The sequence below is a fragment of the Lepisma saccharinum genome, chromosome 27, assembly GCF_977018435.1.
Source record: "Lepisma saccharinum chromosome 27, izLepSacc3.1, whole genome shotgun sequence".
Classification (NCBI taxonomy): Eukaryota; Metazoa; Arthropoda; class Insecta; order Zygentoma; family Lepismatidae; genus Lepisma; species Lepisma saccharinum.
The window spans coordinates 28,018,856-28,044,091 of NC_139255.1; the positions used below are offsets into that span (position 1 = coordinate 28,018,856).

A 25,236-nucleotide genomic window follows, 5' to 3' on the forward strand; every position below is an offset into this window, starting at 1 on the left:
CTGTCCATAATGAGACGGGTGAATATGTTTATTTCTTGTGGAATTGGAAAAAATGCAGTCCTACCAAAGTTCCTAATATGAAACTCATTTTGCTTAACCCAGGAGAATGCACGTGGCAGAGATTTGACCATAAATTTCTATATTTGCTTGCCATTTTGCGCATGCATGCTGGTTTGGCTCCTTCTTCCACCTTATCAATGCTGGATATGTGGGAGATGCGCTGGCCGGCCAACAATTTGAGCCGTGTCCTTCTACCATTAAAAAGGCACAGTTCAGTTTCTTGTGCGGTGTTTTTGACCACGTGCGATTTCTTGTGTTATAGATTTAACAAGTAGATCTTTATTGGACTTTCCTGTATCATTATCAACCCAGAAGAAGTGGATCAAATTCATAGGCTTCTCGAAAGCATCGAGGAGGAGTAACGTGAAGGCAATTCAAAGAGTAAGATGATACCTTTTTGGTGATGCAGAATGTGAATCAGAAAAAGAAGGAAAATGCATCCATTATTCACTCTACATCTGCCATGAACACACAGTTTTTTTTTAATTTGTATGAAATGTGCAAATAGAAACCTTGATGGCGATGAAGAGCATTTGGAGTAAAGAGGTGAAGTAAATAAGAAGGAACTAAAATAGTGAACATAGAAAACATCCTACAATTGTAAATACAGTAAAACTTCTCAATAACGGACAGGCCTGGGGAAAAATGAATGTCTGTTATTAAGAAGTGTCTGCTATTCAGAAAAAGTGTAGATATTACACAATAGGATAAGCATATTACAGTATGTACTTTACGAACATAATGTTTTTTTCCTACATTCAAGAAACAAAATACTGTACTTACATATGGTGAATTTAAATTTACTAAAAGTATCCTTACATACATTACAAATTTCACAGGTCTGTGTTTTTCCAACAGCAAACCGCACGGCCATGTCTCGAATACTAAGTTTCTCTTTCTCGTAGACATTGACGACTTCAACTTTTTCTTTAAAATCAGTCCTTTGTGTTTCTGCGACATCGTAGCAGAAGTGATACACTTCTGAAGATAACCACGAGGAATACTGTCTACTGTCTGCACTTTTAAAAAGAAACATGTTCGGTGTAAAATGAAACAATGTGTGCTAGTATATTAACGTTTTGAAAACTCACATCAGCTTTATATATTGTATTAGAAAATAAAAATATATACAATAGAAACAAGGAGAAAAAATGATAAAACACACCCAATAGACCTAAATATTCAAGCATGGTCATTTTGACCGTATCCACCTCCTCACGTAAGATGTTGCTGCGTGCATTCTCTCGGGTTAAACAGTGTATTTGTGAAGCATATGAAGAAGTAGAGTAATTAAATCAGGAAGTATACAAATATGCATGTGGAATTATCCATTCAATTACATCCATTACTGGTTGCAGATAACCAAAGTTAACAAAAGATGAACTCTGAACTCATTTTGGTTTTACTTGCCACATTTGGAGTTTAAATATCCTGGAAATGGTGCAAAATGAATAATTTTCATTAATTTTGTGCTACTGTTGTGTGAAAAATAGGTTTTGTGTTCAAATGATAGCTATTATGATGTTCTCATCAATTCACATGTTAAATTATAAATTGTTGCAGTGTTCAAATATCGATTTACAGTTGTACTGGCTCAGACCTACCAATTATAAATACAGTGAAAACTCGATTTTACGTTTTTCAGGGGAATGAGCTGAAAAAAACTTGAAGTATGGGAAAATGTAAAATTGAGGAAAATTTTGTAGCATTTTGCTATGTTGGGACCATAAAACTGATTGTACAATGCAGGAAAATGTAAAATCCGGGAACATAAAATTGGTGTTCAACTGTATTTATTACCACTTAGGTACGAGTTTCCAGCATACCATTTAGCATCTTTTTTATAATGTCTGTATAAATTTGTTGAATCACAAAGAAACTTCACAATGATTCAATAATGCCTATTTCTTACTACAAATTGTACCGGGTGTTTCAACAGAAACACCGTGATTTCAAATGACCCTAAAGAAATATTTAGTATATTCACAGTAATAATTTGTATATGTTATGATTGACAAAAGTCTAAAATTTAATTTTTGGCAACCTATAATCCACATGAACGAAGGAGACACCTCTGTACGCACAAAAGGTTTTGGTATGGTGGTGTATCGAAATGTGGCTTGATTGGACCTTTCTTTTTTGATGGCTATGTCACATCAGAAAATTATTTGCAAATGCTGCAGGAATACTGTTCTTCATTCCTGGTCTTCGACGGAAACGTTGTCTAATTCGTCAGCAATGGTTCCAGCAAGACGGAGCTAGGCTGCATACAACTGAACCTGTCCTGACAATCGCTACACACATTTATTTCAAAATGGTTTACAGTGGCCTCCAACTAGCCTTGATTTAAACCCGTGAGACTATTTGTTGTGAGGTTTCCTAAAGCAGGGACTTTTCAAACGAGGACTGCGATTACTAGGTGATTTGAAAGCAAACATCGAACACTGTACTGCACAAGTTAGTCGTGCAACCCTTGGTCAGATATTTGACAACATGTGCAATCAGGTGCAAGAAGTAATAAATCGTCAAAGTGGACATTTCGAACATGTTTTCCATTAAACTTTTGCGTTTTCTCTATCAGATTATGTAATTTTTTTTTTTTTAGTAGTTATCATGAATATTTTAAAATGCCATTTGAAATCATGGCGTTTCTGTTGAAACACCCGGTATTAAAATATTACACTTTACACTTCCTTGTTTCTTAGTTTCTTAATTTTGTAAAATTGTAAATTGCTACATTGTTAAAATAATGGTTACAGTTGTACTAGCTCAGACCTAATAATGATGCATATTCATTACAATTTATTTAATAGTTTTCCAACATACCATTTTGCATCTTTATTATAATTAAAAATATAGAAATTGGTTCATTGTTCATTTAAATTGGTGAACCAACTTCATAATGATTTAATAATGTCTTCTTTTTATTAAAAATTGTGTGAAAATATTACACTTGATACTTTCTTGTTTCTTAGTTTATAAAAATTCTAATGATGTTTTTGCTTGTTTTGCTCAAAGGTGGATCTACACTTCCAAAATAGAAATAACAAGTGTTGATGAAGCATGTTTTCTTATCTATGCTGCCAAGAAGTATAGCTTGGTTCCTTTAATAAGTGAGTGCAAGAAATACATCCAAAAGGCTATAAAGCCCAGTACAGCTCTTCGTGTCTATGAATTTGGGAATTTTATAGATGATTCTTCATTGAAGAAAGTAGCTTTAGATGTAAGTACAATAATACAAAAAGACTTTTAAATATATTACTATACAATCCCACAAGTGTTTTATAGAAAGAAATAGCAAATGAAGATGAACAAATAAAATGCATGCACATACATATGAACGAACAAATGCACTTATGTACGCTCTGGTAATATCCAACACACGTACAGTACCAGCATTTTTTTTCTTACAATTGTTGACTATCAAATATTTTTAACTTTTAATTAAGTGTGACATGAAAATAGAAGAATAAAATCTTGATTGGTATTGTTTCAATGACATGAATAGAGGTATTCATACAGATGGGAGCTGAGAAGACTGCCAGCGCGGGGTGAGGTTCGGGGGTGAACGGGGAGGAAGTGTGGGGAGGGAAGCTTCGACTTGGTGTTCAATTTTTCAGTGTTGCCAGACATGCAGAAGTCCCTGTAGGAAAGGGTGAGAATCTGATAATGGAATCGGGACTTACAGTGTGAGGTGCAGTCTGGCGTTCGAAAAAGTTCGAACCATTGGTGAACCTCCACGGATGTTGAAGATTGTAAATAGTATTGCTTTCCGCTCCTCATTTGTTTTTATTTTACTCCCGCTGGGAGCTTCTTGCAAGAACTCGGAATTCTGGGAGTGTGATATTCGAACAGCGGCATGGTGCATATCGGCTCGCGGCAGCGGGAGAACATTTCAGCTAGCCTATCGGATGTGGGCCTTTTTGTATTTCTTCAGTGTGCAAACATATTTAATTATTATACAATACCAAGTGAATTAAAGGACTTGTATCATATGCGAATTTGTTGCTATATCCGTTGTTCCAGCCCTATGGTAAGATAGACAATATGGCGTCATACCCAGAGATGCTAGTTTTCTTTCATGTTGATACGTGGAAGGTATCTGCAGACATTTATGGTCCTCCGCATTCCGGATATAGTGGCAGTTTGTTTCGTGCAGGTCAGTGATCATCAGTTGTGACAGTGCTAATTGTGACAGTGTTACAGAACAAACAGTGTTTTTGGTTTGCACAGATACATGTTTTCCGCGCTTTCGTAACGAACATCGTTACAACGAATTTTGCAGTGACCTTGAACTCGGTTGCGATTACAGTAGCATTAATCGTCACGGTACGGTGGAATCAGCTGTTTCCGAACGCATGAAGCAATAGCTGACCTTGAACTTTTCTTCCGTTCTACGATTTTCGTCGGAATCAACAATGAAGCTCTGCGGAGAAAAACACAATCAACAATCAACTCCCCGTGAAGTGTGTTAGCTTCGGCAGCGGTGAGTACAAAAGTCTGGTTTCCTATAACATACCTTTTCCTTCATTGATTCATAGCCTTTTGTATTCTTGTGTTTATTTCTGCATTCAGTTTCGTTTCTCAGCAAGCATGGCAAACGTAAGAGCATTGATCAAAGAAAGAAGCTCCCACAAAGGGAAACTTATACGCATTCAATCGTATGTCAGTACTTACGACGAATCCTCAGCTAAAATACAACAAATAAAAACCCGCATGGAACATGTAAATGCTATCTGGAGTAAATTGGAAGGCGTTCTAGACACAATAGAATCAGAAACAACCGAGGGTGAGCACGACGCGGAAATTAATGAAATCGAAGAAATGTATTTCGATTTAAAATCACAGATGCAAACATTAATTGACAACCATGATAAAGCAACATGTGTAGAAAACAAATGTGTATCTAAAACTTTAAATACGCAAGTGAAACTTCCGGCAATTGCATTACCACATTTTAGCGGTAATTACACGCAGTGGGTGTCTTTCAAGGACACGTTCGTATCGCTGATACACAACAATGTAGATATTTCAAATGTTCAGAAGTTTCAGTATTTGCGCGTATCGTTGAAAGGCGAGGCCTTACATCTAATTCAAAATTTGCCAATGACAGAAGCAAATTACGCTATTGCTTGGGAGCAACTCAATGAGCGATACGACAATAAAAGGTTGATTGCAGTCTCACATGTAAATGATATTTTACATATCAATCCAGTTGTAAAGGAGAATTGTCAGGAACTTCGTGCCTTTACAAACACTGCAGTTAGCTCTATTTCAGCGCTCAAAATGATAGCTGACAACATGTCGTTAACTGATATAATTTTAGTTCAGCATCTTGTTTCAAATCTCGACCCTGCAACGAGAAGAGCATTTGAACTAGAAAGTAATGATACTGAATTTAGCACATTAGATCAGCTCTTTAGTTTTCTAGAGCACAGATGCCAGGCTCTTGAAAAGATTAATCCAGTTACGAGTGAAGGTAACAAGGTAGCAACAAAATCATCTACAAATATGCACAAACAGTACAGTGCTAAATGTCAACAATCTTCGAACTCATATGTTACAACAGATTCTTCATTGTGCATGTTTTGTAAAGCAAACAAACATCGCTTATTTTCGTGTGAAGCCTTTAAGAAAGCTTCTATTTCACAGAAGTATAAATTTTTACGTGAAAATCGCGTATGTTTTAACTGTCTTAGCAGCAACAATCACGTTTCGGCACAGTGTAAATATGGAGTGTGCAAGTGATGTAAACAGAAGCATAGTACTTTACTTCATGTAGATGAAGGTACATCCAATGTAAACCAGCAGCGTGAAATGTCATCTGGGGGTCACGTGAACCCATCAATGGTAAATAATACAAGCGATTCTTCACAGCATTCAGATCAAGCACCTCAGGTTTCTTATTGTTCAATTAAGCAGAAAAACGCGTCACAGGTGTTACTTGCTACGGCAATTGTTCAAGTACAAGATATATCGGGCAATTGGGTCAATTGTCGTGCTCTCTTGGACGCGGCGAGTCAGAATAATTTCATTGTTGAAGACGTTGTTCAAAGTAATCGTCTAAGAAAGGTAAAGCATCGAGTTCCCATTCAGGGAATCAACAATTCGTCAGCTGAATCGAGTCATTCAGTAGAGATCCGTCCGAGATCTAATAATAGCAATTTTACGACAAGTATTTCGTGCTCAGTGTTGCCAACCATTACAGGACTAATGCCTTCAGAAAAGTTTGGTGCATCTGAATGGAACATTCCAACAGATATTCGTTTAGCAGACCCAAGCTTTTGTTCGCCGGGCAAAATACAGATTCTGCTTGGTGCAGAGGTTTTCTTTACCGTTATGAAGCCTGAAAAGAGAACAAAACCAGGAAATTTCCCCATTCTTCAAGACACAGAGTTTGGATGGATTATTGCAGGGAAGATTCCAGCAACATCTTCTAGCAACAGTATTACTAGGTCATTTTTCACGAGAAAGGAAGATTCTCTCAGCTCGCAACTCCAACAGTTCTGGATCATAGAGGAGATCCACACGAAACTGCAATCACCAGAAGAAATTGCTTGCGAGCAACATTTTCAGCGAAATGTAACACGAGATGAAAGTGGCCGTTATACGGTCAGGCTGCCATTATGTAAAGATCGTTCAGTGTTAGGTGACTCCTCGCACTCTGCATTAACTCGATTTCACCAATTAGAAACGAGGCTTCAACGTCAACCACAATTAAAGGCTGATTATACAAAATTTATGCAAGAATATTACCAGTTGGGACACATGGAACCCATAGGGAATTTAAATGATGTACAAACAAATGACTGCACAAAATTTTTCATCCCGCATCATTGTGTTTTCAAGGATTCCAGTACAACGAAAATACGTGTTGTTTTTGATGGGAGTTCGCCATCAACAAGCGGTGAATCAATAAATAGCATACAAATGGCTGGACCTACCATACAGGAAGATTTATTTTCAATTGTTCTAAGATTTCGAACACACAAGGTGGCATTGGTATCTGATGTAACAAAGATGTATAGAATGATACACATACATCCAGATGACAGGCCACTGCAATGCATTCTGTGGAGAAACTCTCCTCAGGAACTCATAACGGTATTTCAATTGAATACGGTCTCGTATGGGCTTACATCAAGTGCCTTTTTAGCAACCAGATGTCTGAAGCAGTTAGCCGAAGATGAAGCAGTTAACTTCCCACACGCATGTCAAGTGTTGCAGCGTGATTTCTATGTTGATGATTACTTAGGAGGAAGCAGTAGCGTGCAAGGTGCGTTACAACTTTATCAAGATCTATCAGAACTTCTGAAAAGAGGAGGATTCATCTTACGAAAGTGGTGCTCCAACAGCACTGAAGTACTCAACGCTATTCCAGAATCACTGAGAGAGACTCAAAATCTAATCCATTTTCATACCGAAGGTGTTAAAACTCTAGGAATTTCATGGAATCCCTCGGCAGACACTTTCATGATTAACATTGGAGCCAAGTCTGTCAACATGATGTCACACAAATCAACCAAACGTCAAGTAGCCAGTGTTATTGCCCAGATTTTTGATCCAATTGGACTACTTTCACCAGTAACTGTAATGTATAAGTATTTTTTACAACAGTTGTGGCTTCACAACATAAACTGGGATGGTCCACTTCCAGAAAGCCTGCAAGTTGAATGGGTTCATCTTCATTCTCAGCTACCAGTCATCAGTGAAATGCAAATACCACGTTTCATCCTAACACCTGGTTGTGTCAAGAATATACAAATCCATGTCTTTTCCGATGCATCGGAGAAAAATTATGGCAGTTGCTTGTATGGTCGTTCAGCAAACGAAGAAGGTTACACCGAAGTTCACTTACTGTGCTCAAAATCACGGGTCGCCCCGATCAAGAAAACCACTCTTCCTAGATTGGAACTGTGCGCTTCAGTCTTATTGGCCAAATTACTCAACAAGACACTCCCAATTTTGAGACTTAATATTGACAATGTTTATTTGTGGACAGATTCACAAATAGTTCTGGCATGGCTCAGATCGCCAGCAAGCAGATGGAAGCCTTTTGTATCCAACAGAGTAGCGCAAATTCAAGAATTTACTCAAACTTATCAATGGAGACATGTTTCGTCCAAGGATAATCCAGCGGATTTAATCTCCCGTGGAGTTAAACCTCAAGATATTCATCATCATTCGCTATGGTTTCATGGTCCAGCTTGGTTGCAAGAAGATGAAACGTGCTGGCCATCATCATCATCTGACACAAGTCTTAAGAACAAAGATGTTCCTGAACAACGAAAGCTTCCTGTAACTACACTGGTGTCTCATCTGCAATCAGAGGCAATAATAAACGATTTTTCTACATTTTTCAAATTGTTAAGGATTGTAGCGCTCTGTAAAAGATTCATTCGCAATTGTAAAAATGCAAGTAACAAACAATCCGATCCACTTACTTCAATTGACATTGAAGACGCTACTCAAACGTGCGTCGTTATGACACAAATTTCGTTCTTTCATCGAGAGATAAATGATCTCACTGCCAAAGGGCAAGTATCCAACAAAAGTATCCTCAAAGACTTACACCCCTTTCTGGATAATCAGGGAATTCTTCGTGTTGGAGGTAGGCTAGAAAATAGCAACTTGGAATTCAGCAGCAAGCATCAAATCATTTTGCATCCAAAAAGTCACTTCGCCCGTCTACTAATTGCATCAGAGCATGAACGATTGATGCACGCAGCACCTCAATTGTTAATCTCATCCATTCGAGAAAGGTACTGGATACCTAGAATACGACAAGTTATTAAGCAAATCATTCATCAGTGTTTAACTTGTTATCGTTTGAAGGCATCTGCAGCACAACAGCTAATGGGACAGCTCCCATCCATCAGAGTTACACCTAGCAAGGCATTTAATCATGTGGGCATAGACTATGCCGGACCATACGTCATCAAAGTAGGGTCAATCAGGAGTAAAATCACAAAGAAATGCTACATAGCTCTTTTTACGTGCCTAGCCACGAGAGCAATACATCTTGAGCTAGTAACAGACTTTACTTCTGAAGCTTTCATAGCAGCATTGCGATGCTTTACAGCAAGGCGAGGCAAGTGTTCCACCATTATCAGCGATAATGCCACAACATTTCAAGGAGCGTGGTGTCTGGGAAAGCGCCATAAAATCCATGAAGTACCATCTTCGTAGAGTCGCCAAGAATGCTGTACTGACATACGAAGAGCTGTCAACTCTTTTGTGCCAAATTGAAGCTTGCTTAAACTCTCGACCTCTTACATCCTTACCTGACTCTCATGAAGAATTTAATTACCTCACTCCAGGCCACTTTCTTATTGGTGGTCCACTAACTTCCTTTCCTCAACCAGACTTAAGTGATCTCAAGGAAAATAGACTTTCCAGGTGGCAATGAGTTCAACAGTTTCAACAAAGGATTTGGAGAAACTGGTCCCGAGATTATCTTCATGGTATGCAACAGCGTCAGAAGTGGACAACCACGCAGCCCAACCTGCAACCAGGACTACTTGTGCTTCTGAAAGAAGACAACCTACCCCCATTATCTTGGAAAATGGGCATTATAGAAGAAGTGTTTCCAGGGAAAGACAATTTAGTTCGTGTAGCCGTGGTTCGCACCAAGGATGGAGTGTACCGAAGGGCTCTCAGTAAGATTGTACCTCTTCCAGATGGGAAGATCAATTGAACTTTCATGATTTAGTTTGGATGCTGCGCATTCCAACGGGGGGGAGAATGTTGAAGATTGTAAATAGTATTGCTTTCCGCTCCTCATTTGTTTTTATTTTACTCCCGCTGGGAGCTTCTTGCAAGAACTCGGAATTCTGGGAGCGTGATATTCGAACAGCGGCATGGTGCATGTCGGCTCGCGGCAGCGGGAGAACATTTCAGCTAGCCTATCGGATGTGGGCCTTTTTGTATTTCTTCAGTGTGCAAACATATTTAATTATTATACAATACCAAGTGAATTAAAGGACTTGTATCATATGCGAATTTGTTGCTATATCCGTTGTTCCAGCCCTATGGTAAGATAGACAATATGGCGTCATACCCAGAGATGCTAGTTTTCTTTCATGTTGATACGTGGAAGGTATCTGCAGACAACGGATGATGTCAGCCACGGGACATCTCAAAGACCAGCAACGGCAAGGAATTCACACTTCTTCCGTGTTTTCGGAAATAAATTTGTTTTAAAAATCGAATGAATGTTCGGGCGTGTGTGTATAAGTAAATGTATATGTATAGAACAGACTATATCTAGTAAACTGGGTCGCTGAAGGTTAACTATCAATAGAATTAACATGCAACGAAAAGCGGGAAAGCCGGCTCGGGGGTTGAGCAAAGTTTATTCAGATTTATTTTTTATTTGAGGGGTGTAAGTTTGTGTTTATGTGTGTGAAAAGGTATACTTAGAGCCAAAATGACCATAAATTTGTCCTTTTATAAAAATTGTGTGGGGTGTTAGGGCGTAGTTGGTGGATAAATCAATGGGGCCGACACATTACAACTTCATGTTCCATAATCCGAAAGTTGCAGAAAAGCGATGCTACATACCAAAATGTAAATACAAACGAGGGAGAAAATGTACTACCCTGCATAAGTTAAAATTAATTGATCCATGTCCAGGAAAGAAGCATTAACAAGATGCTAGGAAATACACAAAAAGCACGCACACACCCTTATGAAAGCAGATTGCTTTGATTTGTGAAGTTTTATTCCATTATTAGTATTGCTTTCACATGTTACTATGTAATATGTTCCATTCATTTGCAATGCGTTTTCATACCATGCCTTTTTTTTATGCCGTTGCCACCCTGAAAGGAAGACGAGCTGGCTGCACACGGCGACAACAGGCAGGTCAGTTTCGCATTCCTCAGCCTCGCAGTCTTCTCAGCTCCCAACTGTACCATTAATACTATCTTGCATACACATGTACAGACAGTGTCAGTTGTATCGTGGCACCAGCAATTATTGAGCAATTTTTTTTTTCCTTGCCTTTTAGAGAGAGAAATTTCTGTTTTAGTGAAATCTACATATGACCAGAGCCATAACTGTGGTGGTGGTGAGGGAGGGGAGCTGTCATTATGTAAGAGGAAATGTGAAAGGAGCAAAAGACAGAAAATACTGGAAAGAGTAAATGTAGTGGAACCTATGACAAGTAGATCTGGAAAAACTTCTTGCACGGTTTTGTATGCAATGCAAACATTTATGTAAATCACATCAAGTTTATGCTTATTACTTAAAAGAAGCTAATGTTTAGTATTTTTAAAGTTACTCCCCCAGCTAGTTCCATTTGCATTATACCCCCCCCCCCTCCCCACATGTACTGCACCATGTCCATGTTTATTCATACAAGTACAGCTCACTGCTCAGGAGATGATCCCAACGGAAGTGGAGTGACGTAGCAACAGGCGACTCCACTATAGGGTTGGGGAGTGCATACTAAGGCCAGCCGCACACCGGATCTGACACGACGAGTCACTTTGCTTCCACCAAAATGAAACAAATATTTATTATCAGTGCTTTTTCTGAAAAGAAAGTTTTCGGTAGTCTACAAGTTGGTTTGTTATTTTTATTTGTTATTGTGTTTATCATACGAACTGCTCTAGATATTGTGGTATATAAATGATCATGCATACATGTGATTTGTATTATTATTGCATCCAAAGTAAATATATAAGCTCAAGATCTATCACATCTGTCATTTCAGGAATTTAGGTTCTCATTTGCATCTTAAACAAACAGCACTATACACACAACTACAAGGGTCGTTCAAGGTTGACCGGGATTTTCGTACGTAAAAAATTGATGAATAGCCGGATCATGATGAAACGTGCGGGTGACGTAATGTATTCCTTCGCGAGTAACTAGCGCCCGGCATGACGTATTTCGTGCATGCCCAGCAGTTGCAGCGAACATGGCGGCAAGCAGTGTGTCTGTGGATGTGGAGCAGCGGTGTGTAATCAAATTTCTCGTGAAGGAGAAAGTGAAACCAGCTGAGATATTCAGACGATTGCAAGCACAGTATGGTGAACAAACGATGTCGCAGACAAGAGTGTATGAATGGTGTGAGCAGTTTCGCGAAGGACGGGAGCTGGTGACAAATGAAGCGCATGGACACATTCGCCCGACTGCAGTCACACCAGTGACTTCTGGGACATGAAGGGCGTTATCCATGTGGATTTTCTGGACAAAGGGAGCACGATTAGTGCCCAGTATTACTCCACATTTTTGAGTGGTGCTGTACGAAAGTCCATTCGCAAGAAAAGACCTGGGATGTTGTCTGGAAATGCCATTCTTCTCCATGACAATGCCCGCCCTCACACGGCCAATGTGACAACAACAACTCTGGCCGACATGCTCTGGGAAGTTCTGCCCCATCCCCCCTACAGTCCGGATTTAGCCCCCAGTGATTATCATTTGTTTGCACCCCTTAAAGACCATCTGGGAGGGAAGAAATTCACGACAGACGAAGCACTGCGGAGCGATGTCCTCCAGTGGCTACGACAACAACCAAGTTCTTTCTACGCCAAAGGAATTCGGGAGCTGCCAGAACGATGGCAACGGTGCCTCGGCACGCACGGAGAATACTTTGAAAAACTGACATAGTTTGGTGTTTCTTCTGCTACCTATTTCCTCTGCAGAAATAAAAGTCCCGGTCAACCTTGAACGACCCTTGTATATTCATTTTTTCTACATTTCCAGTCTGCCCACCGACAAGAGACAAATTTGGTACAAGAACTTTCTTGTATCCCTTTCATCTATTCTTTACAAGAATTAATGTAACAAAGAATGGACTTTTGTATGGTTCATTAAATATATAAAATGACTGTCCAATGTCGCAGCAGGAACAACGTTTTGCCAGAAAGGAGTTCCGGTGCATTCCGGCTCCCCTCCAAAAAAGGAAAACTTTTAATTCGCATACTGCAACCACATAGTTATTCGACCAATAAATATCAAACTGGCCTAAAGATTGTTTTTCTTGTACAATTTACAATATGTTTTGTACATTACAAGATAATTTGTATTAAGCCTATTTTTTTCACGTAATACAGGGTGTTCATGAAGTCCCGGTACATTACAAAAAACATAGCTCAAAAAGTACATACAATAGAACAATGCTGTTGATTGCAAAATAAGCTACAACTCTCCACGTTTATATGCCATACACCTGAATATGCACCCCTCTAGTTGCTCTCAGAACATCAAGGCAGTAATCCACTTCTGCCCATACATGCCTCAGCATATCACCAGTAACAGTTAGAATACTCTCCGTTATTCTTCTTCGAAGAGTAGCAACATCTGGAACAGGAGTGCGGTAAACACTATCTTTGACATATCCCCAGAAGAAAAATCCAAAGGTGTGATATCAGGTCAATCACGGCCTATCCACCTGTGAGAGAAATGCCTATCCAGAAGACCTCGAACATCCTTGGACCAATGAGGGGGGTGCCCCATCTTGTTCAACAAGTATGGTTAGCTGGAATTCCTCCAACTAAGGAAGAAGGTACTGTTCAAGCATGTCGTAGTAAATGTTTTTTTGTAATAGTACCAGGACTTTATAAACACTCTGCATAATTGTAATTTAAGTCATCTCCTGTGCCACTTCATTCCATAGCGCATCAATTTTTTTTATGGTGCTCAGTTGATGAATAATCATACAGCGGATGATTACAAGAACAATTAGCTTCTGTATCAAGCACTTATTTTTAACCTTGATCGCACTGTCAAACTTACAAGTACCGTGCGTTTGTTTTGGTCTTCAGCCGAGAGGCCGCAGGAGAAGCGTGGCGGGCGGCGCTGATGGAGATGCCGACATTTGCGGCCTCTCGGCTGAAGATCGAAACAAACGCATGGTATATGTGCTGTGAAACGATACAGTGGATAGTCACATGCAGGTTGTGTGCTGAGAAGAAAGGATTCACACATGTGCAGAGCGTTTTGTCGCATCGTGCTCCTGCGAGACCATATTCCCGAGACCTTCACTGTTTTGTCACAAATCTTCTCAATGTGACTCTAGTAAAATGTTTTGTTCAATGTGCAGCAGCTCATAAGAGCCCCATGTTAAACTTCCCCCGAGTTGGTTTGCAACAAAAATGACTCGTGTCAAATCCGGTGTGCGGCTGGCCTAAGTGAGAAACACACGTGTGCTCGCTCTAGCTGGTGCAGCAACGCAAGTTGTTTAGGGTTACCAGACGTTCTCTTTTACCCAGACAAAACCTCTTTTTCTGGTACTAAAAATTGTCAGGGTGGGTTTTTAGGAAAATTTGGAAATATCCTCTTTTCTGGGATAAATACAACTGCTTAACTTCAAGATTAGTAACAAAATATTATTTGTAAATAATTGTTACTATTGTTTTCGTTTTCAATTTCAAAGTAAAGAAATACAGCACTCTCAGTTGCAAGAGCAAAGACAAGGAACTTTTCTACCAACAAAGAAAAATTGTTGGACCTCTGCATCTCTTCTGTTGTCACCGCCACACCACATGAGGGTTTGATTTCCAAACATTTGTTCCATCTACCGTGGCTCGTGGTGAGCAACAAGTTTCTAACAATAGGGAAGAATATGCAATATGCTGCGGCTTACTTTGATTTGAGTTTCATAACAGAATTCAGAACAGTATTTTTTAACTACTGTACTCTTACATGGTATTGGAGACGTGAAGTTCTGTCGATCAGGGATCTGAACCATTCCGAAACGCAAATGTGTTTTTAGGGACGACTTACAATAGTGGTTTCCTGACTTCAGGCCTGGAAGACACAAGTCCGAGGCAAAATATCAATTTATGGTATTCTTTTAAAGTAAGATGCCACGTTTCACAACCGTATAATATTATGGGCATAGTGAATAAATATTAGAATATTCAGACATTTGCCTATAATGAGGCCTATTATTAGTTATACAAAAACGGTGTATAATTGTTTTACAGGGGTGTGATATCTTAAGCTCACCAAAACACCAATAAGCACAAAACATGTGTTCTAAGTACTGCATCTTCGTCAAAAATTAACTTCTTGCAATCTAGAAATGCCCTCTTTTTAAAAAAACAAAAACAAAAAAACTTGCCATCTGGTAACACTAAAGTCGCCGTATATTATTTTTTAAATTCCTTGAAATACAGTCTATATAATACACGAGCATGGTATAGAGCATGTGTTCAACATGAGGAAAATCAGTTTTTCATTCACCATCTTGAAACACATTGTTCAATTTCACTCACATGTAATACGATTGCAGTCTGTGAAGTTTTGTAGCTGCAGAAACATGTTCAGCTCCTAACCTAACTTCATTCCCTGAAGGTGAGAGTGACGTTAGCTCTCGAAAGCTCTGAACCCTTTCCGGAAATCACCTGGCTGATTGCCTGAGAAAACCTCTTCAATATTCACCGCCAGGAAAGCTTCAAGAATTATTACATATTATCATGGTCACTAAGTAGATGACATGTCTTTCTTTGCCCACCAACCCCACCCATGCTCCTTCTAAATCATTCATTATGTTTCGATAATTTTATTGTGAATTTACAGTGCAGGTAATATCACAATGCTCCTGAAAGTTTTATGCACAAAGCTCGAAATTGTAGTCTCTAAAAAGGTTTGAAAATGTTAAAAATGGTCAATATGAAAGTATCCGTATGCATTGTATTTACTTGAGTACCCCACACCTCCTATTTTTAAGAAAAATAAGATTATGAGAGTGCTAGACTTCTTGGGTATAGAGCTCCTAAGCACAAATAACATTTATCCTACATGGGAAGCAAGCCATTACGTTTAATCAATGCACTGAACTGGAGGGAGGAAGGGGCACTCTCTCAGTGCAAGGCATTGGAAAGAAAACAGAACATTTACACACATACTAAAATTTGAGAAATGAATAATTTGAAAAGTGTTTGGTTTAATTATACCACAGTTAACTTATTCTACTTTAATGACATTTCAATAAAATGTACTCAATTCTCCTTTGTAATGTTTTGTAAATGGGAAAATTATTGTAAAAGTTGATTGTCACAGGTGAAACTATGTGGCTTGCCCACATACAGAAGTGACTGATATCTAAAGTGCTACCACATTTTAAAATTATTATTTTTGTTTGTTCAGTGTTTTATCTAAATATTTCAGACCCTCTAGACGTTTGTTTCTTGGATATATGTTCGTATTATTTCTGTTAAAAGTCTATTTCTAGCATGATTTGAGAAAAATATCCTGAAAAAACCTCTGTGACTTGTACCACATTAATTATTTTGGGTATTATAAGCTTGGCTAAAACTTTATTTTACGAGCGTAATCCCAAAAGTAAGGACTCATATATTTTTTTTTAAATACAAAGAAACTTTTGAGTAGGCAGTTGGCAACACTGTTGTGTTGGTTGCTTCCCCCACTCCCAAACAAGCCCACGCGCACCTCGCTGAGATGCTCAGTCTTGGCTTGGCAGCCATTTGTAATGAAGCTCCCGCTTGGCTCTACCGCCAAGTGTGAAGTTTGTGCAGTTATTTGGTTTTTGAATGCAAAAGGCGTTAAACCGATTGAAATTCATCGCCAATTGACGGAAGTGTATGGCAAGTCATGCATGGATGTCAAAAATGTTCACAAGTGGTGTAGGGAGTTTGCAGCTGGTTGTACTGAAATTCACGACGAATATAGAAGCGGGAGACCGCCAATTTCCGACAAGACAGTCACAAAGGTTGAGCAAACCATGCATGAAGATCTGCGGATCACTTTGGATGATCTCTGTACGTTGGATCCAGAGGTTTCCCGAAGCACTATTCATAGGAGTTTTAACGGAAAAGTTGCAATATCAGAAGACGTCTGCATGATGGCTTCGGCGAATGCTCACTGAAGAACGCAAACGGCAACGAGTTGACTCTTCCCGCTATGCAGACGAAAAGGACAATCATTTGGATTCGATTGTCATGGGTGACGAAATCTGGGCATTCCACTTCACATCTGAGACCATCCACTTTACACCCGAGACCATCCACTTTACAACTGAGACCAAACAACAATCACGTGAGTGCCGGTATTCCTCTTTGCCCAAGCTGAGGAAATTCAAGCAAACACAGTCTGCCGGTAAAGTCATGCCAACTGTGTTTTGGGATCGAAAGGGGGTATTTATTGTTGGTCGACTTCATGGCTTCTGGGACCACAATAAACGCTAGCAGTTATTTTGAGACACTGAAAAAACTCAGACGGGCAATTCAGAACCGGAGAAGAGGAATGTTGAGAAACGGCCTAAGCATTCTCCACGACAACACTCGCCCCCACGTTGCCTGTCAAACCGTCGCTCTCCTGCAACAATTTGGATGGGACATCATCACCCACCCTATAGTCCAGACTTGGCACCCAGTGACTATCACCTGTTTCCAAAGTGAAAGAACATTTGGACGGAACGTGCTTAAGCAACGACGACGAGGTGAAGGATGAGGTTTGATGCTTCCTCAACAATATGGCGGCGGGCCTTAATTTTGGATTACCTTTGTACAAGTTTTCTCAAACTGTTGACAATTCTAGAACCTCACAACTATTTAAAGTAATAATTTACAACTTTTTCTGAAAAACCCCACATTTTGAGTGATTTTTTGGTGGGTTTTTCTGAAAAAATCCGCATGGGGAAAACTGGGCTGGGCCCACCCAGTCCAACCCTGGGTGAGGGGATGCTCCTATAGTTTAACATGGTGACAATGAGGCAAAGCAGACACAGTGGAGAATGTTTTTAGAAAAATTACATAACCGCAGGACACCATCCTCCTGCATCCCCCCTCACTTCAAGCACTGGGTGAAAGCATAATTCTTGATTAATTCAAAACAATCATAGATAAAAAAATGCTCAAATTGTGTATTTATAATTTAAATTTTTGCAATATTATTTTTTTGAAGAAGAAATACTGTAAAATTATGGATGATGAGAAAACCAAAGAGTATCCAAATTCATTTACTGATGGAGAAGGCTTTACAATGAGTTATTGTTAATTCCCAAATATTTTTAATGCATCAAAAATCTGAAATGAACACAGTAGCTTTGGACATTGGTGGCAACTGTAATTTTTGTTTTGTTGTATTAAATGCAGTGGAACTACGGTTTTATGCTCCTTAATTATACATGTTTTTCAGGGTGGCTACTCACCGGGAATTCCTCAATTTCCAGGAATTATGCATAAATTATTGGCTCCGGGAATTCTGTGTGAATTAGACGTGGAAAATGGCCTCTTTTTGTTACTCCAAATCCCATCGAATTTATGCATATTTATAAATGCTCATAGGCAGGGCTCGAAAAATCCCGGTCGCCAGGTCGTGAAAAATCGTAAATCAAGATTTTGTGCCGAAATTGGACTCTTTTGAGAGAATCCTAGGCTGCCCCTGGTTACATTGAATTCTCTTCACTCACTGTGCCTGTTTTTTAATTGATTCAGCATGGTGTATTCATTGGAGCAGTGTGTGTGCATCGCTGAAGAGTATTTTACTACTCATTCTTACACTCATGTGCAAGAGGTTTTCCAATAAAAATGCCCTGCTTCTGCTGTACCTCACAAAGCAACTGTTTTACACCCAGTCAAACACCAACAGATGATCCCACAAATTTTTTAAGAGTTTGTATTTATTGTTGGAAATCAGTTCTCAGATGTTTTCAGCAAATTAACATTTTTTTAAAAAAATTTTGTTGCTTTTATTTAGATAAATGCTAACATAAATTTATGAACCCAGTGATAGCCTACAGGATTAGCTTAGTGCAGAAACCCGGTGTGAATATCTCTTACGATTTTCATGATATACATTTTTAAAGTTTGAATTGTGTGACTTTTGAAACATACTGTAGTATGCACAATTGCTAGTAGGTGTTATCCTGGCACCTATCTTTGAAGAAAACTTTTCGAGCACTGCTCATAGGCAAGTTTTTCACAGTTTAGTTTTTATTTTTATCGAGGAAGAAAAAGAAAGCCACGTGGAAAATGAAACAGAATTCTCTCAATATGCTTACTTTGTTAGTTTCCTTTGAAGAACAATCTATCTGACAGACATAAGATTCTTGCAAGATAAGATATCTTGAAGTTGATTAGGTAAATTTTAGTTTGAAATTCTTATACAATTAACAATTTTTCTTGTACGATAGTATATCCCGTAACATTCATGACTTGTGTTCGTAGGTCTTTTTAGTCTGAGTATGTGAAATGGCAAATGTAAGCTCCGCACTTTAAATTAAACATTTTAAATATATATGTACTGTTTAATTGAATTAGAATTTTTGGATACGTTGAAATCACACAGACCCTTTATATTGTTCATGCATTTGTGTGTGTATGTGTGTGAGTGGTGAGAGGTGGTAAGGTTGAAATAGATTGATTGATTGATTTAGTTTATTTTACGTCCCGGATGAAATAGATTGATTGTTTAATTTACTTCGAGTTTTGTGCCTCTTGGCTAATTTGCAAACATGGGGATGAGTGATGAAATGATGAAATTGATGAATGGACATTCACAAACAACCAAGCCCGAGCGGGATTCAATCCCGGGACCCTTGGAAGGTTAATATAGAGAAAACATTGCTTGTACACTTGAATTTTTGGAAAGTTTACCTTGAAAACTGGGAATTGTACTTGAATTTTATCATGATCCCAGAGTGGTCACCCACATTATACATTCAGGTCCCAAGAGATTAAAATATTAGAAAATTATTTTTTCTTTTCACCTGCATTCCCTGAAAATGTAAAATCGATGTTTCACAGTACCTATTTTTGAAACCACACTAAAACCTTGTTAATCCAGACTTCGCTTAATCCAGACAGGCAAAAAAAAAAAAAAAAAAAAAAAAAAAGCAGAATGCAAGGTTTTAAATGTGGCTAGAAGTCAACAAGAGAACTTTCTAAAGAAAAGGCAGTCAACCACTGATGAAATTCTGTTTCCTGCAGACTTTGTACTGTACTGTATAGTGTATTTAGGCCTGTGCCCTTTAAATACACCATAATAAACATGTTTTTTTGCTATGAACAGAGTTTTAATGCACTTTCTACTGTTCTTTTAGGTTATTTCAGTTAATCCGGACTTTTGTTAAACCAGTCAACTTATCCTCCCCCATTAGTCTGGATTAACGAGGTTTTACTGTACCTTCAAAAGAGAAATACTTTTAGTTGTCGCAGCCTTGCGAGTATCATCTAACCCATGCTACCATATGAAGTGTGCACACATATTTTCTTAACTCTTTCGCTGCGGTCGTCGCATTTATGCACAGCACGCCAGATGCCTTGCTCTGCGGAAGTCGCATTATTGCGAGTTCATACTTCCACTCGCTGCGGGTGTCGCATTTCCGCAGTACGTTGCTTTTAGTAGCCTTCAGACATCTGTAGATACTATTTGAAACTATTTGAACTTGTAGTTTTGTTTATATCCGTATGATGTCGCTAATTACGCCTCCGTTTAGAATACGAGCGTTGAGTGCAAAGCAGCATTGATCTAGGTGCGGGAAGTTCGACACAGGCAAGTGCTAAGTTACTTGGTGACAGTACAGTATTTAGCACACCATTTTCTTGTTTCATCAAATATTTCCCCCGCTCAGTATTTGAACACACAGCAGAACAAACTGAAGTTTTCACCACCCAGTATCTTGACACCACTCTGTGTCATCCCATGTTTTGAGAAATACCATACCATCAGGGACTACAGAATGGTTTGCCACTGCAAGGAATGACTTTTGTAATTTCTCTATAACATATTTTGCAACGTAATTTTTTAAAATTATTCTTTCTAAATTATTTTTTTTCAAAATTTCAAAATATTTCAAAATTTTTCAAAATATCATACCACCGGGGACTACAGAATGGTATTCCAGTGCAAGAATGAATTTTGTAAGTTCTCTCTCATATATAACGCAATGTAATTGTGAAAACTATTTGTTTATAAAAAAAATAATTTTTCAAATTTAATTACGCAGCCAAGGGATATTGTGTGCCAGAGAATTCCGCAGCGAAAGAGTTAAACAACATTTTTATATTTTTATTTTCGTTGTTTCATTGCAGGTTTTCAAGACTAATGCACAAGAGGTGTTCGCAAACCCCAGTTTTGATTCTATAAAACGAGGGACGTTATCTGCACTTCTTGATGTGGATTCTTTGAGTGTGAGAAATGAGGCTGATATATTCACAGCTGTTGTCAAATGGGCTGAACAGGAATGTGTTAGAAGAAATTTAGAACCTAACGGAGAAAACCAAAGAAAAGTTGTAGGTAATGACATTGTGATCAAAATTCGGTTTCTTTCAATGACTCCTCAAGATTTTGCAAGTTCTGTTGGAGATTCAGATTTCTTGACAACCGAAGAAAAGTTAATGTTGTACAATAGTCTATTATGCCCCACAAAGTTCAGTGTAAATAAAATATTAAGTAATGTCACAAAGCCCAGAAGCTACCTGGAAGTGGACTGGTCTTCTCGTTATCAACCTCTATCTGGTTCTTATAATATTTGTGATGATTCACTAGAATTCTGCTCTGTGAAGACCTTGATGCTTCATGGTATTATGATATTTATGAGTAACAGCAGTTCTTGTTCAGGGTATTCTACAGGGACAGAATCTAAACCACTAGAATCTGAAATTACTCTGTCTTGCACATCAATATTGAATTGCACATCAATAGGCCACATTGTCTTGAAGCAAAGCAAAATCAAAGTAAAAGTTGAACCAACAACCAAAGCTTTCCTTCCAAAATCAATTTTACTTGATGCTAATACAAGGTACAGGTTCCGTATTAAAGGGCAGTGTTTAGAGAAAAAGTGTATTTTGCAGAATCCCCAGTACTATCACTCTAGTCCCAATACACCAGATTGTGACCCTTTCACTGTGTACTTTAAAGAGAGTTCATGCATCTTCGGTTTCATTTATACTGAATGTGATCAGCTAAGATGATCAACTTTTAAAGGTGAGTCCATATAGGAAGGAAATTGGTAAACAAAAATGTGAAAATAAAAGAATATTGTTTAAAGGTGCCCAAATAGTGTAAGAAAATACACTGTTATGGCATTTGAAACGGAAGTTTTAGTGTAGAAACAATAAAACAAACTACATTTAGTATGTGGTAATAATGTGTACAGAAGAACTGATTTGTAAATGCATCAATTTCTAATTTTGTAAGATATGTCAGCCATACTACTACTATACATCCTAGCTATTCAGTGGAAAAATAAATTGTTCCCAGAGCATTTATTAGGTCTGAGGATTTATGACAGTTTAGTTCCCTTCTGATGGCATTAAATGAATAATGTGCAAAAAAGTTATTTTTTTCATTCATTTTTTTGAGAGAATTTTGTTCGCAATCTTTAGTTGCCTACAGAGAGAGTAGACCATGTGATCCTGTTAAAAAGTAACATCAACAAGGGCAAGGGTGTGGAGATGGATTTTTGGGGGGAGGGGAAATGTACAAGAATTGCTCTTAACCACAGGAAATACAGTGGAGCCTTTATTTTATGTTTCCCAGGGGACCAAGCTGAAAAAATAAATGTGGGAAAATATATAACCGTGGAAAATTTGATAACGCTTTTCTATGTTTGGACCATCAACATTGAATGTATAATGCGAAAAAATGTAAAATCAATGTTCAACTTTTAGGATAGAGTTTTTTTGTATGGGAATTACATTGTGATGTAAAATTGTTTAGTATTAGTAGTCATAATAGAGTCAATATTATATACATTGATGTTATTTTAATATTATATGTTGTCCATGTAAAAAATTAACATTGAAGATTTGAGAAATTCCGACATTGCCCTCTTCGACCCAGTGTTGCAATCTGCAGTTTCATGGAAATATATTAATTAGTATACATTCTATTGAGGTTTTATGGGGAAGAAAGAGAAAATAATCAATCGGCAATGAAAATGTACAAACTCTCAAGTCTCACAAATTTCCTATACAGCTATGTTTAGCTTATAGCACAAGACAATTATGAGAACCTCTTAAATCTAATTTTCAAAACCCATGCCCAAAGGAATCCACAGGAAGAGGCAAACAGGTGCCTCTCCCTGTATTTCAAATTTAACAATCACAGCACGGATAAAATTGTCAAACAAATCTGACTAACTAACTAACTCTCTAGCCTTCTTAAACCCAAAGGTTAATGGCTGCAGCAACACAGGCCTTCCATCTGTCCCTATCTTGAGCAAGATCTATATACTCTTTTCCATCCCTCCAGATTTCCTTTAGGTCCATCTCAACGTTGTCCCTCCATCTTCGTCTTGGCCTTCCTACAGGTCTCTTACCATCAGGCTTCCCAACAAGAATCCTGTAAACTCCTCTTTCCTCTCCCATTCGTGCCACATGGCCTGCCCACCTAAGTCTTCTTGATTTAATTCTTCTAATAATATCTGGACATGAATACAAATTATGTAGTTCTAAATTATGTAACCTTCTCCACTCACCTGTTTCCTCATCCCTTTTAGGTCCAAATATTTTCCTAAGGATCTTAGGATCTTATTTTCAAATACTATCAATTTATGTTCCTCTTTCAATGTAAGGGACCAAGTCTCACACCCATATAATACTACAATTCCTGTATTGTATATTTTAACTCTTAGTTTCTTAGATGTTAAACGAGGAGACAAAAGTTTATGAAGAGAGAAGTAACATGCATTTCCTGAATTAAACCTACTTTTTATTTCCTCTTTAATATAATTTTCATTTGTTAATATTACTCCTAAGTATTTGAATTTGGAAACTGGTTCAAATGAGTTGTTATCAATAATTAGATTTTGATTATTACCTAATACTTGGTTTCGGCCTGTAAGCATATATTTAGTTTTCTCTTTGTTAACTTCCAAACCGATCTCTTTAGCAGTTTTGAAAAATATTTTAGCATTATTCTTAATTGTATTTATATCATCTGCATATGCTAACAACTGAGTCATACCATTTAATTTTAGTCCTCCTTTAGTTTCTTTTACCTTCCTAACAGCATATTCTAGGCAAAATTAAAGAGCAATGGAGATAATGCATCTCCTTGTTTTAACCCATCATAAATTGTAAATTTGTCAGACATATTAATACCCACACGAATTTTACTTTCTGTTTCACTGGTAAAAAAAAAAAAAAGGTAAAGTGCTCCCCTGTGCTTAGCACTACGCCATGAAGGCGTATAGGGGGTGTGGGGGTAATGCCCCACACTTTCTTGATCCGGTCGTGAGTGGGGGTGATGTGTTCAGCATCACGCCCCTGACCGCCTTTACCTCCCAGGGTTTCCCCCAGGTACCCATGTTATTCGACGCTGGGTGGATGCCGGGGCCGCTTCCATCGTTAGAAAAGTTCCCGGATTTGAACCAGCCGGGGATCGAACCCTCGACCTTTAGCATGGTAGTCAGACACTTTACCGACTGAGCCACCGCGGCCAACCTGTTTCACTGGTGCATACTTTTATCATACTAACAAGCGTGTTAGGTATTTCAAACTCGACTAATATATTATATAATTTATCTCTTTTGACCGAATCATATGCTTTTTTGAAATCAATGAATAACTGATGGACATTTTGATTATATTCCCACTTTTTTTCCAGTGTCTGTCTGATGTGAAAAATTCGATCTGTAGTTGATCTGTTACGTTTAAATCCACATTGATAATCACCTATAATTTCATTAGCATATGGGGTTAGTCTTGTTAAAAGAATGTTAGATAATATTTTATATGTTGTTGAGAGTAGAGAAATTCCACGGTAATTATTGCAGTTCATTTTATCACCTTTTTTAAACGCAGGAACAATTATGGATTCTTTCCACTGTTGAGGGATTTCTTCTTTATTCCATATTAAACAAATTAATTTATGAATTTCACATATGAACCATATTTAATTAACTCAGCTGGTATTAAATCAATGCCAGGTGCTTTGTTATTCTTTAGCCTTTTAATAGCATCTTTAACTTCAGTCAAGTTAGGTTCTGGAACTAAAGGTTCTGCTGTGTGGACTTCATTTACTTCTGATTTATCTCCTACATGGACATTTATAAGGTCATTAAAGTAGTTCTTCCATCTATTTAGAATATCGTTTGGGTCAGCTAGAAAATCACTATCTTTATCTTTTATCAAGTTTACTTTAGGTTGCCACCCCTTTCTAAACTCATTTACACCTTTATATAAATCTGTGATATTTTTGTTTTTGCTGTTTGTTTCAATTTCGTTAATTTTGATTTTCAAGTAATCTCTA

The 25,236-nt window shown here is 38.1% G+C and overlaps 1 protein-coding gene across 2 annotated transcripts in view; it reads left to right on the forward strand.

The window, feature by feature from the left end:
* Positions 1 to 23,681, forward strand: part of LOC145980124 (BTB/POZ domain-containing protein 6-B-like) — a 40,250-nt gene extending 16,569 nt beyond the window's left edge. For both annotated transcript variants that reach the window (XM_083113136.1, XM_083113137.1), the window contains 2 exons: positions 3,079 to 3,283; positions 21,072 to 23,681. In XM_083113136.1, coding sequence (XP_082969262.1) covers positions 3,079 to 3,283; positions 21,072 to 21,953 — 1,087 coding nt within the window. In that variant the 3' untranslated portion in view covers positions 21,954 to 23,681. The remainder of the gene's footprint in view (positions 1 to 3,078; positions 3,284 to 21,071) is intronic.
* The last annotated feature ends 1,555 nt before the right edge of the window (positions 23,682 to 25,236 follow it).